Source organism: Miscanthus floridulus, chromosome 7 (assembly GCF_019320115.1).
Source record: "Miscanthus floridulus cultivar M001 chromosome 7, ASM1932011v1, whole genome shotgun sequence".
NCBI lineage: Eukaryota > Viridiplantae > Streptophyta > Magnoliopsida > Poales > Poaceae > Miscanthus > Miscanthus floridulus.
The window spans coordinates 121607869-121625610 of NC_089586.1; the positions used below are offsets into that span (position 1 = coordinate 121607869).

The 17742-nt window shown below is 44.8% G+C and overlaps 3 protein-coding genes across 3 annotated transcripts; all 3 read left to right on the top strand.

The window, feature by feature from the left end:
- Positions 1-683: 683 nt before the first annotated feature.
- Positions 684-3180, top strand: LOC136466158 (uncharacterized). Its single transcript, XM_066464609.1, has 4 exons — positions 684-1002; positions 1088-1467; positions 1610-1645; positions 3004-3180. Exons 1-4 carry the CDS (start codon positions 684-686, stop codon positions 3178-3180), a joined length of 912 nt encoding a protein of 303 aa, XP_066320706.1.
- Positions 3181-8461: 5281 nt separating this feature from the next.
- On the top strand, positions 8462-15892 carry LOC136466159 (outer envelope protein 64, mitochondrial-like). Its single transcript, XM_066464610.1, has 12 exons — positions 8462-8929; positions 9010-9162; positions 9617-9741; positions 10437-10562; positions 11038-11100; positions 11279-11395; positions 11487-11631; positions 12314-12579; positions 13727-13856; positions 13937-13988; positions 14164-14233; positions 14621-15892. Exons 1-12 carry the CDS (start codon positions 8658-8660, stop codon positions 14701-14703), a joined length of 1602 nt encoding a protein of 533 aa, XP_066320707.1. The 5' UTR covers positions 8462-8657; the 3' UTR covers positions 14704-15892.
- Positions 15813-17742, top strand: LOC136467774 (uncharacterized). The gene is made up of 2 exons (XM_066466560.1): positions 15813-16380; positions 17089-17742. The coding sequence occupies exons 1-2, from the start codon at positions 15813-15815 to the stop codon at positions 17316-17318; spliced, it is 798 nt and encodes a 265-aa protein (XP_066322657.1). The 3' UTR covers positions 17319-17742.

The window sequence follows — 17742 nt, forward strand, 5'->3', positions numbered from 1 at the left end:
ATCACGTCGCCTTCGTCCAAGTCACGTCTTGCACCCTGTTGGACTACAAAACAAACACTCGCAAATTCATTAGTCCAATTTGGTTGTGTTGGTCATCAAACACCAAAATCCAAAGTAAATGGGCCTAGGCTCCATTTTCCTTACACCAGTAATCTTTTTTCATTGTTTTTCAATGATTCGTCCCACCTCTTCGGAGCCTTGGATTTGGCATCAATGATTCAGTTGCTGTTTTGTAGAATGAGCAGCACTGAACATTCCAACGAATAGTCCAGCGAGAGCACAACTTCCAGTGATGGCCCGAAGAAGAAACTGAAGGCAAACATAGTCAAGTTGGCGGGTCTTGGAGCTGCGCTTGCTGCTGTGGCTTGTTTCAGGCAAAGTCCTGTGCCTAATCCTCAGTGCCCATTTGAAGACATGACCGGGCAACAATGGGTGGAAGCAAATTTGCATAACGAACGTATGTGCTTCGACAACTTTCGGATGTATCCTCACTCTTTCTTGAAGTTGTACAATGAGTTAGTGCAGTATCATGGGCTAGGTAGTTCACAAGACATGGAGTCGTATGAGTCACTAGCTATGTTCCTATGGGTGTGTGCGACGAAGCATGCAACTAGACAGACAACCCTAAGATTAGGAAGGGGTATGGGCAAAGTTAGTCAGAAGATGGGTGAGGTTGCGACGCCATGTACTACTTTGCCCAGACGGTTGTTGCAGTAAAGGATCCGGAGTATAGAAAAATCCATCCTAGGTTCGACGAATTCAGACCCTACTTTGATGGGTGTATAGGGGCTTTGGATGGAACACACATCAAAGTGCAAGTTAGTCGCAAGTCACGGTTGGACTTCATGAATAGAAAAGGAGAAGTTACCATGAATGTGTTAGGGATAGTGGACATGGATGGGCTTTTCACATATGTTGGTGCGGGATCAGCGGGGTCTTCACATGACATGTCGGTTCTGACGTATTATATGGGGCGACCAGAATACCCGCATCCCCCAGCAGGTAATATTGCATTATCGTTGACTACGTTCTTAGTTTGTAAGAGTACCTTTGTGAGTAATGGGTGAAATGACTTGATGAATTGCAGGACGATACTACCTGGTGGACTCTGGATACACCGTGCGAGCAGGATATTTGGGGCCATATCGGAATGCAAGATACCATCTGGATGACTTCAGAGCTCAAGAGGCTGAGGGATATATGGAGAAATTCAACTACCAGCATTCAAGGCTTTGCAATGTAGTGGAACAGGTGTTTGGGCGGCTGAAAGCTCGGTGGCACATTCTGTCCGAAGTCCCAAATTATGTGAGACCTAAGCAAGTGAAGGTGGTAATTGCATGTTTTGCTCTACATAATTTTGTGGAGGGCGAAAACGGACGGAGGGCTGCGGCGAGGAATCTTCATAGTGGTGTAGATTACAACCTGTCAGCACGAGCGGCATCAGTTGAAAGTGAAGATATGTCACAAGTGCGAGATTGGATCACTATGGGACTATGGGCTATGTAGTGCATAGGTATGTACACTGAGGTTGCTGTGTGGTACAAGTATCGATAGATGTAGAAAATGAGTGGTGCTGTAATTTAGTTTATGACAATCTGTGTGGCTGCAGGTAACAATGAGGTTCTTTGTTCTCCTTCACCAAAAGGTATGTTCGTTGTGCCTGCTGCATTGTACATTTGTCAACATGTAGATAATCACATGTGATCTGTAACTGTATGGGAGTACTATGTTGAACGACAGGGGAACCACCTGCGGCAAGGTGTATGTGGAGTCGAAGGACTGCATGTTGAAGTGTGCAGAATTAGGAGCGCTTTTTTGCTGAGACCTGCTACTTCTTTGTGCAGTAGCATATGTGGCTTTGGCAAAGGCTACAGATTTTGTAAAGTCTCCATTTATGCCATGTTGTAGTTGTGCCATTAGTAGAGTACTCAATGTGTTGTAATGTTGTGGTATTTGAGAGGTTGTATGCAACTGTGTGTGTTTTGTGGTTTAAGGACATTAAATGGCAGCCAACGTGGTACTTTAAGTCACTGTAACAAACTGTAGGTTGTAATGGGCTGTCATGTCTTATGGCTGTAATTAATTGTTAGTTTAAGGCAAGTATGAAATGATATTTGGTATGGTGGGAGTGTTGCATTCCCGCCAAGTTTGAAATGGAAATGAACTCTGCAGCATGTTTGAATGGCAGTAAATGTTAGTTTGAATTTGAATGTGCTGATGTTGAGTTGCTGGTGGCTGATCTGGATGTGGCTGATTCTGGCTGATTTATGTTACCGTAGAATCAGCCAAAAGCAGCTGGAAACTATACCAGCCGAACACGTTGTAAAGGGCTACATGCTAAAAAAATCTTATTACTACAGTTGCATGCCATGCGTGGAGGATGGGCAAGGCAAGACAAGACAAGCACCTACTACCCTGAATATAGACAAAGAATTTTCTTTCTGCACGTAGAAAATAACTACCGTCAGCATAAATGTAGCCGAGTTAAAAAGAAGAAGAAGAAGAAGTGGTCATCAGGGTTAACAAAAATGATAGCAGCCATGCATAGATGTGTGCCTTTAATTAAGCTCAAATAGAAGCTAAAGATTCTTAGGTCCCTGCATGAGTCATCCAAAGGTACAACACAAAAGAGGGCCTCAAATTCCCACCAACTCGTTCTCCCATAGGCCACTTCTTTTAATCCGCGATCTGCTGAGATATTCGCTGACGCTGGATTGACTGATGTATACTAGATGAATTCAACCATGTTTTGCTTAAGAAACAAGGAAAACTCTAGCAGACAGTTCTTATAGTGTTCATTCATGTGTCGATGTCGTATCGGGCCTTGCTGTATGGCAGCTAGGATCTAAGTTCGGAGCAGTTAGGGCCTGATTGCGAGAGACAGTGAGTTACATGGATAGTACATACTGAGAAATTATTTGTCCAAAGGATCAGATCATGGCATTGCCAAAAATTCAAAAATGAAGGTTCAGAGTTTCAGATAACGTAACGGTCTACTTTCAGAAATTAAATGGAAGTTCAGAATTTAAACTCATGGCATTGCCAAATTTCAGAAACAGGGCTTCAGAGTTTAAGATCATGGCATCATTGCCAAATTTCAGAGATACAAGTCCAGAGTTTCAGAACATTAGTAGCCTCATCACTACTCTATCAAGCCGTGTAGAAGCCACGGATGGGTAGCTGAACAGTACGTGCAGACACGGATGAGGCTTGCAAGTTGCAACGACGCACATCTGTGTCATATCAGTAGAAATAAAGGGTAGTTTAACTTCGTCTTTCACCATGTAAACTGGAACAAGCAAGTGATGACACCCTCTTTGACATATGCGCGGGGAGTTGGTGCAGACAGCGGCCAAGAACTTCGAACGATTTATATTAGCTTCCATCCGGAACATCCTTTTGCTGATGACGATCTTTGCCCACCTCGACACTCTTGAAAGCTAGCAGTCTCGTCATCGTCAGAAGCAGACAAATGCCTCGGACCATGCTCACTTTGAGGTTAAACCACAACGAGTGCGTGTGCCGTGTGTGCACCAAAAGGGTACTAATATGCCATCGTCGATGGTTAGACAAATGCACCAACCTTTCTTTTTAAAGCTATGGACCTCTGGTCCTTGTCGTGTCTCCCAGCTACTTATGCCCATCTCAGGGTAGAATCTGTATACCCTGGATCCAGTTCCTCTACAGCCCACTTGTTAGTCCCTGACTCGACTTCAGAGGGACCTTTTGTCCATTGATTTTTTCTGATGTCTAGTGCAAAAGGAGAAATCATGTGTTAGATATAATTTGGCGACTAGTATATATTTTATTTAACTCATCTGTGTTGGAATATAAGTGAATTTTTCACCTCGCCCTAGATATGCATAACTACTTCAGCAGTACTTTTCAGCGAATCAACGGTGTTTTTCTCTTATAATAAATCAGTATAAGCCAAATCTCAGCGAAACGAACAGGACCAACAATATCGGATTTTTACAACCCAATAAAGTACCAAATATACTCAAGCATCTGCCCACACGTAGCGAGAGCATCGCATACTGTTAGACTGAAGAAGTCGAATACTAACATTTCCATATAGTTGTAGCGACGCCGCATTGCAGCAGATACTGCGATTGGAGTGGAAACCGACGAGCAGATACCGTGGAACCAGTTCCTCTACAGTCCACTTACTAGTGAATCAACTGCAGAGGGAACAATGCAACTACAGAGAAGCCCTATCCACATACATACGTAAATTTACAGCATGTTCGTTTGGCGGTGGCTTGTCGTAAATGATCGTAAATTTTTAGCCGTATCAGTATTTTTCTCTCACATAAAATAGCCAGCAGTACTTTTTCGCGAACCAGCCAACCGAACAGGCTGATAATCTTTTGTCCATTGATTTCTAATGTATATATATAGAGAGAGAGCATAAAGCAGATTACAGAGACTTGATTTTGGCAGTCTATTTTAGGCTGCCGATCTGTAAGTTGCTTGTACAGTTTTTTTCCTTTCATCGTCTAATACAAAATGCGGTAAAGCTTTTGCCACCCTTCTAAAAAAAATATTACAGAGACTTGATTATAATACATGAGTTGAGCCTCTAGGATGGCATATATAGCGATTACAGAGACTTGAGTTAAGTTTTCTCCCCAGGTAAATACATACAACAATATCGAATTACAATCATATAAACTACGAGATATATTCGACATATAATATCGCAAGATATACTCGATATGCACAATGTCAGGCGCAACAGAGCCAGATGGAACAGCGAACCGAGACAAACACAAGGAGATGGAGGATTCTTGGTCCCCAGTTTTCCTCAACTATTGTCTTGCGCGACTTGTCCTCCTTTGTTCACTGTGCAACTGCATCACTTGCCATGGACAACAAGTTAAGCAATAGGATAAAGCTTCTCCTGCTATCTGACAACTTTTTCCTGGTCCTCAGTAGAGGCTGCATTCCTTGTTGAAGGTTGAAGCTACTGCATGCCCCATGCATGAACGGTTAACATGTAGACAATTATAGAAACGGAAATGCTATACAACAACCGGGTGTTTTATCACCTGGTGGCACACGAATTTTTTTGGCCGCGGAACCGCACGTCCGCCGCGCCTGCGCCCGCCCGTCCCCGCGTCGCCGCCGCCCCCGGCATCTTCCTCAAGTCCGGCGAGCTTCTTCCCCAACTCCGGCGCCGCCACCAAATTTGTCTCTATCCTTTCGTAGAAACAAATTGTTACTTGTGATTTGTGATTTGTTACTTGTGATTTGTGATTTGCGCCAAGGAGGAAGAGAAGAGAGGAGGAAGATGAACAGTGTCTATGGGAAAAAAATTCCGGTGTTACCGGGTGCTAAAAAAATGATATGCATCTTGTCCATTCACATGTACTCTGACGTTGCCGATCGTCGGCGATTGGGAGTCTGCTCGTCAAGTCCAACTAAAAGATGTTTCCTTGCGGACATGGGTTTCTAACTGTGCCATAGGATATTATTTCAGTAAACCATCTGTCTGGCTACCGTTTGTTGATGCAATCAGGTTGATGATGAAGGCAGGAACAGATCAACTGTTGTTTAATTCTGCCTGCTCAATAGAACCCTTTTATTTACAGCATTCACTCCGGACCTCGTTTACACATTTACAGTTTAATTAAAAGATACGCAGTGGCGTTAATTTATCTATGGATCATTATTAGGTTGCAACTGGTCATAAGATTAAGACCTGTTCATAAAAATACTTCAGGTTATGATGCTGCTCTTAGTGTGAGTAAATTGCAAAAGACGTATAGTAGAAAGTAAGACCATATCAAACTCATCCATCAGGGATCAACGATCTCACTAAACTATCGTATATCCAACAACTGTCTAATGCTATAATATATACCATGCATGCAAATCCAAATGCTAATTTCATCCGATCTGTACTGCTTCAGCATCGACAATAATAGGCGAAGTTAAGGGGAGCTTTCCTTCATGATTAGTTCAACTCCAGCTTCCCTAGTGGTTGTGACTTAAGCCTTCACTGTCGAAATCACTGGTTGAATCGTGAGCACGAGTCCATCACATTACTGAGGACGAGTGAGATTTATTATAAGTGCTTCAGTGTCCTATGTGTACTAAAGGCTCCGTACTAGAGACAACTGAAAAAGGACGTAGCTTCGTATAAAAAAGAACTGAAAAAGACATGTCTCCGTCTGCAGCGAGCGAGGCATGCGTATTTGTTCTCACTTCACTAGTCAGTAGTCACTACTCTAGAAACATTTTGGACAGACTGAGTGGTCGATCAACCCAAAAAATGGTTACTTTCGTAAGTGCAAGTTGCAGGATTACTGAAAAGCTCCTATGCAGTTAGCAAAGGCTGAATATGGATGGGTTTTATAGCCATTTCAGTTAAGTGAGAGTTGATGTACCACCATTTTCAGCTGTTCTTCATTTGGATACCAGTTACCACATCACAGAGACACAGATTCAGAGTTCTGTCTGTGTTCATTGCGTCTGCAAAAACCACGCACGCATGCATATCACACTCCCATCCTGGCTGTTAATACGTTGCTGTCCTATAGCTTTATTAGGCTGCAGATAGGCCCATAACGTTCAGAGACGTGTGCCCCTTTCGCGATGGACAGGTTGCTCTGCGTTTTTCCCATCTGTTATGTCCAACTTCGCAGGAAAGCGATCCCGCCTACTGCTAATGCCACTGGTTTCGCTCGCTGTCGACGCTGCCAGGCGTCCACACACACACACTGCTGCTGTGAGTGCTGTCTGTTTAAACGGATTTACGTCGCTGTTCTCGCTGCAACTGCTACTCCGTGTCCCAGCCCACTTGCTGCAGGCGACAATGGAATCGAACCTAACCTTTGTCAACAAGGCTGCCCCTTTCTTCTGTAATTTGCTGGGGTTTAACCCTTGCACTTTGCAGTATGTATCTGTTGCACATCCATGCCGTTTTGTGCTGTTTGCCAGAATCAAATGTTTGTATGGTGCAGTGAGCCAGTGACTGAACAAAATGGAGCAAGGACTGCATAGCAACGCTCATCACTTGTAGAGATAAGTTCATTGCACTTAATATGAAAACAAAAACATATATGTTAACTATGCAGATGAAATTTTTGACCAGTCACTGATGTACTCGTTGCTTCCAGGCTTCGAAACAACCACAGATCGGTTCTAACCGGTTCTTCTGTTCAGCATACGTGTCGCAAATCTGGTCATAATTTCACGGAAGACTAACACCAAAGTCTGACAATTAAAAAGGGGCCTACTGACAGGCTCACTGCCGAGGGCGCCTTTAACAATGTCAAAGATGGTTAATCCGTCAGAGTATCAGTGCTGACATTAGGAATCCGACTTACAATCATGAGGTGTGTCAGCTGACAAACGTAATAAGCCTTGTCTACCTCTACCACTGGCCGACGGCACCCTGTGCTTGCGATCGTCGAATACTTGAATGCCAGCTTGGCAACTTGTTTAGTTTTTAATGGGTGACGAGAATGGGACACGAGTTGGCGAGGGCAGAATTTTTTTTTCAAGTGGATTGCAGGAGAAATTGCTGTTCTGACGAATGTACCGGAGGAACTGCAACGTCTTGGACGCCTGATGCAGTATTTTTCTTCGTACAGGAGAAGATCCATGACATGAGTAGTAGGTGCTCATATATAGCATCGGGTAGCCTGTGCCCTATGGTATTACTATTATCAACAACTGTTCCGTCTTGCATCTGAATATCTGATAATTGCAAGCAGATGAACTGTTGCCCAGCAAGCATCAGCGGCACTTTAATTTGATTTAGAGGGATGAAAACGGCCTGAAATGGGTGGAAAACCCCCTCTCCCGTTGAATGTGCGAACATATGGAAACAAACAAACATAGAGGGAGAGCCGGAAAATTAAGTTAGGATTACGTGATCTAACATTCTCAAGTATGTATGTATAAAATCACACAATAATATACATGCACGAAGATTAGTCTAATATTCACTTGCATGATGTTAACATGTTAACATTAATAGGTAAAAAGAGCTCTAACATACACTGTTAGGCATCATGACTTGCCAAAACGTGAGGGAACCCTCCTCTTCCATTTGATCCCGCAAACACAAAAAATGGACTGGACAAAATAGAAAGCGAAACTGGACGGGACAAAAAATTTCCCGACCATTTTCATCGAGTATGGACTATGGAGTCTCCTTTTCTCTCCATCGGAATTTCTAATCAAAACGACTTTTAAGGGCACCATGACTAGCCAAATCGGCCCATCATTCGTTCTTTGTTCGTATATTGCTGGGCCTGAAAATCCAACTCAGCCCAAGACAAGTCCACCGGTCCGGATTCCCGGAACAAACCGCTCTTTTGACCATCTGTCCGTCTCCCTCGACTTGTCAAACAAGTCAAATATACTGCCTCCATCCCCCAGAAAACGGGCCAAGGGCCAAGCCTCCAAGTCTCTGGCACTGGGCCCCACAGCAATGAACATCGCCCGCAAGAAAAGCGCAAAAATCAAAAGAAGCAAACAGTTGAAGCGGAATCACAGAGCCCCATCGCGTCGCCCCAAAGCCTGTACTCCTACCAAGTACTTTTCTTTCTTCTTCCCCACTCCGTCCGCCCCCGCGGCTGCTTCTCGAGCGCTCTCCAAAACCCTCCTTAAACCCTAGCTTCCATACGCCTCCGAGGCCCCACATGGCCTCCTCGTCGCAATCGGGCGGCGCCGGAGGCGGCGGGACGATCGCTTCCAATCCCCGCGTCTGGATTGTCGCGGGCATCGCCGTCGCGGGCGTCATCGTCCTCGCGGAGGTCGCGCGGCGCCGCCGGCGGTGGCTGCGGGGCATGTCTGGCACGCCACCCGACTCTGGATCCTTCTGCGACCGCTTCGAGCTCCACCCTCCGCCGCAGCCACCGCCTCCCGCCGCTCGCCACCTTCTCTCGGGCCTGACGTTCGCCGCTAGTGACAAGTGAGTCCTGGAAGCTTCCTGCTCTGCTTGTCTGTTCTGTGCGATTCTGAGTTACCATCCATGTATTTGGCGTGTTTTAGCTTCGAGATCGAGGGCTATGTAGCCGGGTTTGGGAACCCAGACTGGAAGAACACTCATGAGGCGGCGAGGCACACAGCAGTGGCTGTCACAATGCTGCGGAAACAGGGGGCCACCTGCGTTGGAAGGACAATCATGGATGAACTCGGCTTTGGGTTTGTTTCTTTTATTGCTTCGAAGTGATTTCATTTGAAATGGTAGTTACTCTTGTGAATTATTGGCATCATCGACGCACAGCTCCACGATGTAAGCTTAATGATGCATATAAGTAGATGTAATAGGCAAGGTCAAAATGGTTAAATATGACACCGTAAATATGAAATATATCTTTGCAACTCAGTTTTTCTCATGCGACCATATGATCTACATTGCTTGCACATGGAAAATATTACAACAATACCATTTTCGCATTGAAATGGTGTGTCCAAAAAGTTCCTTCTGGAGTAATTGTGTTTCCCTTCTAAGTTTACATATTATTATGTGACCAGACCTTAAACCTTAACAATGACATGGCTATTTGCACAAACATCAATAAATTAATATTTTTGTTGGCAAAACCCCCTTTACTATTTACATGCTTATCGTAAATTCATTTACCATGTTTTTCAGTGTCACTGGAGAAAATTTGCACCATGGAACACCTGCCAACCCTGTTTCTCCTTCACTTGTCCCTGGTGGATCATGCAGTGGCTCTGCTGTGGCAGTTGCTGCACAACTTGTTGACTTTGCTATTGGTATTTCAGAAAGATTTCTACCCACTTGTTCTGATTATAAACCCCATGTAAATGGAACATTTTCTGTTATTTTTCTGCTGCATCACGAAGATAATGCTGTCTGTGTGTAATAGTGTTTTTTTACTATACCTTTCCTAATATTACTATACATGTGTTTCTTCTACACAGTTAGGTTTAGTATTTCACTTTTGCAATTTTATTTCTGAGTCTTCGTCCAGTATGTTTTCTTTTTGGAAATGAACCAAAATGAAATGTTTGGCATCGCGCTAGGATTTGTAGATGACTAACAGTTTTTCTGTTTGTGGAAATTAATTAATTTTTAACCTTGCTAGTTTGGTCTGGTTTGGATGCATGTCACAGTGACACAACATTTTGTCGGTACAGTATATTATCCTGAATTGGTTATGCCCTTGAGTTTGTTGTCGTTGAGTCTTCTCTGAAAATTTTCCTCCCTTCTAATGGTATATCATCAAGACATACGTTGGAGAAGTCATTCCACCATGTCTACTACTGTAATATATTCACACTTCTCTTTTACGATGCACTTTATATTGTAATACAAAGTTCAACCCATACTCATTTTGTTTGTACACAAATCCTTGATCCGTGCTAAGCTCAGTTCTTATGTCTTGCTCTTCCACTTCTCCATGTTCTTTTTCCTATTCCTGACCTGTTAACCTCTGAAATTCTTGTAGGCACTGATACAATTGGTGATGTAAGAATCCCAGCTTCTTTCTGTGGTTTACTTTGTTTTAGGCCTTCCTATGGTGTTATATCTACTCTTGGGACCATAGCAAATTCACAAAGTCTAGACACAATCGGTATTTTCTTGGCTTTCTCAATATTTTTTGTTCTTATATTTATTAATTACTTTGACAAGAATTTTCATGTCTTCTATGACACAAGTTGAATACCTTTTTTGCGAGCATGTAGTTGTACCATGTGTACAAGGATTGTAAATGATACTAAATTTACTTTTAATTTAAGTATGAAAAAAGTAAGAACGCGTAACTCGTCACAATACATATAGTACATAATATCTGATGAACAAAATTTTCTGGAGCATAAGTAACTAATGGTGAATATTATCTAACAAAGTAATTCATATGTTGAGAGACCAATTAAGACTTCTGATTCAGCCCTGTCTTTGTTCTTTACAGAATATCACTGTATATATTAGAACACCATTATCTCAGTCCTCAGAAAACCAGTTATCGATGCCAGTGTCAAATGGCAGCGTAGTTAGATTTTATAACATATTGTTTATTATTTCACTTGATTTTTGTACCTTGTTAGGATGGTTTGCACGAGATCCATGTATTCTGCATCGTGTTGGAATTCTTTTACCAGCTGCTGCAGGTGTACTTAAGCGTACCCAGTGCAGAGAGCTCCCGCTCTGTGCGGGGTCTGGGGAAGGGTGTTAGTGGCAAGCCTTACCCTCGCCTGTGCAATGCGAGGAGACCGTGACTCGAACCCGGGACCTTCCGGTCACAGGCGGTAAGACTCTACCGCTTGCACCAGGCCCGCCCTTCTGCAGGTGTACTTAAGCAAACAAGGCAAATTGTTTTTGCCGATGATTGCTTTCAGCTGCTAAAGGTCTCTAATCAGAAAACTGTGCATGCCATAAAAAATGCTGTCCAGGCATTACGTGGATGTAAGTCATAGTGATGTGTCTTTTTCTTTAATTCATATGTTTGTTACTTCACTGAGCTAGATCTGCCACAAATTAATCCCATATCTTGCAGATCAACCACCTAAACACATCAATCTTGGCCAATATATTTGTTCCAATGTACCTAGCCTGAAGGAGTTTTGCGAACCAGCTACAAAGTTACAAGAAGGAACATCAGCCTTGAAAGCAATCTCCACAGTGATGTTGTTATTGCAGAGGTTTGTTTGCAGTAATTATTTGCTCCAGTTTAGACAGTTTTGCTCGGGGGAATGGAGTGGGTGGGTGGTTGGAATGTCAAAAATAAGTACACAAGGATAGCTGACTAGGTAGTAAAGACCTTGAAAACCTAAAATCTTCATCTATTAATACCATAGATGAATTTTGTTATGAGCTAGTCAAAATGTGCTCTGATCATACCACTTTCTGGGATATGCCGAGTTGACTAGGTCTTTATGAGTGAACCATCACTGGCTGGTTGGGGCACCATTTCATCAGGTAGTTAAAGTTTACCTTATGCATGGACTGATGGACTGTATTAATGATGCACTTCTTGTACTTTGTGAACTCTTGGATGTCTGGCTTACTGAGTTGGAACCCGGCCCTGCCTGTGATTGATTAGCATGATTAACAGCAAACTTTTTCTATGCTGTTAGGAAGATTATTTTTTTTTCCATCTTGCATAGCTTGCGCTACATGCCACTTTCCAAGCAGCTAAATTCTTGTGTTTTTTTATAAAAGTATAGATATTGTTCAATAGGTTAATGCTAGGAAAATTATTGTTTGCTGCGCAGTTGCTATTATTTCAGATCTGGATTTATTTTATTTTATTGCTTTGTAGTTTCTATAATTCAACATGAATCAAAAACTACTTTGGGACTTACATGTCAATAAAATTTTCAGATATGAGTTTAAAGTAAACCACGAGGAGTGGGTTAACACTGTTAAACCTAAGCTTGGCCTTGATATCTCTACTCGTGTGCTACAAGCTGTGAATCTTGCACATGAAAACATCAAATCTTTGTACGCAATAAGAAATGAATTGCGGGCTGCACTCAAGAATCTTCTAAAGGTAGCCTTTCACAAAACCCTTCTCTTAATCACGCTTTTAACAACAGATGCTCCCTGTTGCATCTTACTGGCTCCTTTTCCAGAAACTTCATGCTGTTGTAACTAATGAATAAGGCAGTGAGTGGCGGAAGTCTGCTTCCTGCAAGACTAGGGCCACCGTCCAAGTGTTTGAACCATCCATATCGGGTACTTATGGCAACACTCCAATACCGGTTGCTTGGTACAATAGACTATTGGCATACATTGGGGGCGCTTGATTAAATTGTTGTTGATCTCTCCAATATGACTTTCTTAGAATCCAGTCTTTCTGTATTCTCATGACAGTACCATACTTTTTGGCCTTTGGACAAACTGACAGAGCAAGGCAACATCCAGATAAAATTTATTAGCTGAAACAGGAAGGGAAAGCTTAACAAGATGCAATGCAAGTAGAATCAGATTTCAGCGTGTGCAATGATTCAAAGAAATTGAATCAGACAATGGTAGGGAATGCATTTTCGAGAGATGGGTTGCATGAGTTAGATTAATCCTGAAAAGACCTTTAGCACCCTTTGTCCAGTCCCTATCTTAAATTGATCAGTACCATTTCTTGATACCAGTCTTTCTACTAGAAGATGTCATCACATTCTCTCTAGTCCTATAAAATTATGGGTCCTTAATTAGTATTTTATAGGAAACATGGTATGGCCTTGTTTCCTATTCTAGACTTCAGAAAGTTTTTTTCCGGGTAGAGTGTGGGTATGATACTGATATAAACTATTCTTTGCATGTGTGATTGTATATATTTAGTCTTGCCTGAATCTGTATCGTAGGGCAACTTGGGGCCTGCTTGGTTCCGTCGCCGAGCACTGTTACACCTCGCCGAGCGAGGATAGCGAGTCAGTGCGGGTGTTTGGTTCTTTTGCCTGGACGCTTCGAAGACCGTGCGAGCAAGATTTGGCTTGCTTCGTGGTAGAGCCAAATCGGCTCACTCGGCGCTTGTGCCGATGCAGCGAGGCGAGGCGAGGCGAGCTATGCCCAGAACCAAGCAGCCCCTTGATCTTTGTTCTCAGCATTAAAATACTAGATAAAAAGTATGAACACATACTGAACCAAAATTATGAACATGCAGATGGTTACTGTCTTATGAAGTGGTTGTGGTACAAGAAAGTTATTTGAGTTTTTGCTGCCACCAACTTAAAGCAACCGAGTTCATTTCTTCAGCTCATGTTCATTTCAAACTAAATCAGTCTGTGCTCCCTTGACATGGAAATAGTGCTTTCAAAAGAAGACAGTGGAGCAAGGCAATTGAGTTTTACTCAGAGGCCATCAGTTTGAGTGACACAAATGCAACATATTACTGCAACAGAGCAGCAGCTTATCTGGAACTGGGCCGGTATAATACCAGCCATATTTTTCTGCTCAAAGTTTTTCTGAAGTTAGTACACTAAATCTGTCATATTTTATCTTATGTAGTCTTAAGCAGGCCGAAGCAGACTGTGATCGGGCCTTACTGTTGGATAGAAAGGTAAGAGATTTTTGTAGATGCAATATTCCCATGCCGTTATGGGTGACATATCTGTAGCATTGTCAACCCTAAGAGAGGAGTTTCTTAAGGTTTATTGGATAGTTCTGGATGATTCTGATATTGTGCTGTTATGGCAACATCAAATCCTTACTGTGAATTTCATTTGTTGCTTCAGAATGTTAAAGCATATCTACGGCGTGGTTGTGCAAGGGAAGTAACTTTGAATTACAAAGAAGCACTTCAAGGTGGGGCAGTTTTTTCTGTCATTGCATTAATTCTTAGCAGCTTATCGTAAAACACTAAAGTTGACATTTTATTGTGCTGATTGTCAGCAAGTTGCACCCAGCAGTGTTTTTGGTTGAACATGCATACTTTTTTTTTTGGAATTTTGTGTGCTGTACTTTCTTTCTCCTCACTCTTGGAGGATGGGTCTTTATTGATTTATATTATTTTATTGTTATGAAGAGTTTTGTGATTCTATTATGAATGAGCTGTCAGAATCAAACTAGTTCCTGCATTGCTTGAAGCCATACTATCACAGTGTTATACTGTCTACTAAAATGCACTATGCACATAACCTTATGAGAAGAGCCTGCCTCATTTGCTCCTTGCTTAATCTGTTGCACTTGCAGATTTCAGGCATGCTTTGGCTTTGGAACCACAGAACAAAACAGCCCTTGCAGCGGAGAGGAGGCTGCAGAAACTCCTGAAGTGATATGGGGAGCAGGACCACCTCCGACTTTAAATTTTTGGAAGACTCGCCTGGTTGAAGGCAATTTTGATCGGCTGCTTGTAAAAGGAAGAAGTGTCTGTGCTTCCGGATAAACTATCCAAGAGCCATTAAACTCTTCTCCGTTTGGGGTCATTCAAAATTTGTATCTCACGACGATTGTGAGGGGATTTTGATATAATCCGACAGCAGAGGTCGTGTCACATTGAGTATATAGGCCTGGCAGCTTCTTGCGACGGGAATCCAACTAATTTGTACTGTGAGATCTCTCCGGTGCCGTCCAGTATGGAAAGCGTCGATCTTGTATTATATGATACAATACATGCACTGTAGACCTGAAGGTCGAGAACACACATGTGACTTTGTGAGTTGTGGGTTGTGACTTGTGAGCGGTTGGCACTGCTGGAGTGCATGATTGTGCAGTGCAGTGTCTAATTTTCGGGGCGTTGATCCGTTGCCCCTGCGGGCAGTTGCCACCAGACACCACTGCTTGCCGTTGGAGATCTGTGACACTTGTGCAAAGTTCTCTGCCCCCATTGAATTCACGTTTAGCTTCCTTCCTATGAGGCTGTGACAAATATGTTGAAAAGTTGATCAGCTAAATAAAAAGAAATTTGACCTGTCTATTCTATCGGCCTCATGTATCCGCAAGCACATACAGCAGCTCCCTTCGTTTTCCCGTATCTCTCTTTGTCAAAGGAACAAAACACGTCGCCGACACGGACCGCCAGTTTGTCGCCTCCTTGGCTCCTTCCTCCGTGCGCGAACGTTTCTTGCGCCGCGGCAACACTTGGGCGCCTTGCATAGCTGCACTTCTCTTGCTTTCCTCCTCGGACTAGCGCTCTCTCTTCTCCGCTCCCGCAGCAATGGAGACGCGGCAGCGCATGCAGCAGCTCCGCACGCCGATGGACCCGCTGGCGTCCCTCGCGTCGAGGTTCGTCTCGGCCTTCTAGCCGCTGCTGTCGTCGTCGTCGTCGCAGCAGCAGGGCTCCAAGTTCCTGCTCCTGCCGCTCCCGGTCGCGGCGGCGCGCGCGCTCACCGTGCTCCGCCGCCGCCTCCTTCTCGCCACGCAGGTCTTCATCTCCCTCTTCTTCATGCTCCTCTCCGCGCTCGCGCCTGTGCCGCCGCCAGCGGTCTTGCCCACGCTAACGCGCATGGAGCCAGGGTGCTCTGCGGGAGACACCTGCGTGGGGCGCTCGCTCGCGCACGTGCTGTCCGTGGCGTCCAGGCTCCCCGTGGCCTCCCGCAAGTACGAGCTACTGCGGGGCCTCGCGGAGCGGCTGCTGGACGACAACGTGCGCGCGGGGGGCGCCCGCGTCGGCGCCGTGAACCGGGCCGCACTCGCGGGCGCGTTCGCGCGCACGCTGCGGCAGCTGGAGTCCGCGGCGGGAGGAGAGTGGCCCGGGATGGAGCTGGCCGTGCGCGCGGTGCGGACGGGGATGCGGTGGTGGAGGCCGACCGCGGCGTCCTCGCTGGACGACGAGGGGTTCGGCAGGCCCGCGGCGGAGAAGCTGGCTGCCGAGCTACTGTGGCTCGGGCAGAAGATGGCGGAGTGCGGCGCGCTGCGCGAGGCCGTCGTGCAGTTCGACGCCGCGGAGAGGCTCGGGAGCCGCGCGCTCGTTGCCGAGCCCGCGCTCCAGGTCTCGCTGCTTCGCGTTGCCGGTACGTCAAAAACTCTTCATTTTTTTTTGCCGAGAGCTCTGCGGAACTTTCTCTGGTCCAAACCTTGCCAAGACCGCTAGAAAACACAGTAGTATTGTGAATTCGTGACCGTTTCACGAGTGTTTGTGCTGAAAATCGACGTGGTTGGATCTTCACGCACGTCGTTTGTGGCAGGGCTGCAAACATGGGTAGGGTAGGAACGAGGATGGTTGAGCTTTGTCCCTAGTGTTGCCCTTTCACACCTCGTCGGCTCGTCGAGGTCGACCGAGGTGTCACCATGATAAGTACAGTACCATCCATCGAAGAGAGTGATAAGTACGGCGATACGATCGAGCGAACGGGGTGTGAACTGGCACGTTTTTGCTGTGCCTGCAACCTGCATTAATAATGGGTTAATGAAGCACAGAAGAAAACATGAATTTAGAGATCAGTTACATGTCCACTTAGGCCTTGTTTAGTTTCACCATAACTTCTAAAAAGTTGCTACAGTACCTGTCACATCGAATGTTTGCGGCCCGTGCATGGAGCATTAAATGTAGACGAAAAGAAAAACTAATTGCACAGTTTGGTGGGAAATTGCGAGACGAACGTTTTAAGCCTAATTAGTCCATGTTTGAACACTATTTACCAAATAAAAACGAACGTGCTACACCTAAAATCCAAATTCCTACGACTAAACAAGGCCTTCCTACATTAATTCATGCGCAGTGTTCTTGTTCAAGCACGCCAACTCGAGGGAATTCGAGCAGAGCGCGGGAGGGAAGGGTGACAAGGCCGCGGTCGCCGAGCAGCGGATGGCCATGCTGCGGTCGTGGCTGCCGCTGCTGTGCCGCGGCAGCAATGGCACGGACGCACCGGTGCTGACGTGCCGGGAGCGGCCGGAGATGGTGGCCGTGCTGGAGGACCAGCCTGCTCGTTTCGGTTGGATTGGCTTATAAGCCGTAAGCTAAAGTACAGCTAACCGGTTTAGTATAAGAGAAAAATAGCTGATAAGCCAAGCGCAGATAGCCTGCCGAACATGCTGCTGATCGACAAGCTCAGCTGGGAGCAGCGGGAGGAGGTCCTCTCGCTCTGGCTGCACCACTTCGCCGCCTGCCCCGACACCGACTGGCCCAACCTCGAGAGCTGCTACACACGATGGTACGCCGAGTCGCGCAGGCTGCTCGCGTAGCGCGTTAACTGAATAAAGAATGCAAATCTTATAGGATGGTACTCCGTATAAATGCAAATCTTATAGGATGGTACTCCATATAAATACTTTAGTATCTGTATATATGTAAAAATCTTATATGATAGTACTCCATGTAAATATGTAATAATACTTCAGTATCCGTATATATGTACCTGTGCAGTAGTATATAG

Coding starts and splice junctions, on each gene's coding strand:
- LOC136466158 (XM_066464609.1), top strand. CDS start 684: ATGTACTACTTTGCCCAGACGGTTGTTGCAGTAAAGGATCCGGAGTAT. Junction 1,003..1,087: donor ATACCCGCATCCCCCAGCAG/GTAATATTGCAT, acceptor GATGAATTGCAG/GACGATACTACCTGGTGGAC. Junction 1,468..1,609: donor AAAGTGAAGATATGTCACAA/GTGCGAGATTGG, acceptor GTGTGGCTGCAG/GTAACAATGAGGTTCTTTGT.
- LOC136466159 (XM_066464610.1), top strand. CDS start 8,658: ATGGCCTCCTCGTCGCAATCGGGCGGCGCCGGAGGCGGCGGGACGATC. Junction 8,930..9,009: donor ACGTTCGCCGCTAGTGACAA/GTGAGTCCTGGA, acceptor GGCGTGTTTTAG/CTTCGAGATCGAGGGCTATG. Junction 11,632..12,313: donor GTGATGTTGTTATTGCAGAG/GTTTGTTTGCAG, acceptor TAAAATTTTCAG/ATATGAGTTTAAAGTAAACC.
- LOC136467774 (XM_066466560.1), top strand. CDS start 15,813: ATGCTCCTCTCCGCGCTCGCGCCTGTGCCGCCGCCAGCGGTCTTGCCC. Junction 16,381..17,088: donor CTCGCTGCTTCGCGTTGCCG/GTACGTCAAAAA, acceptor ATTCATGCGCAG/TGTTCTTGTTCAAGCACGCC.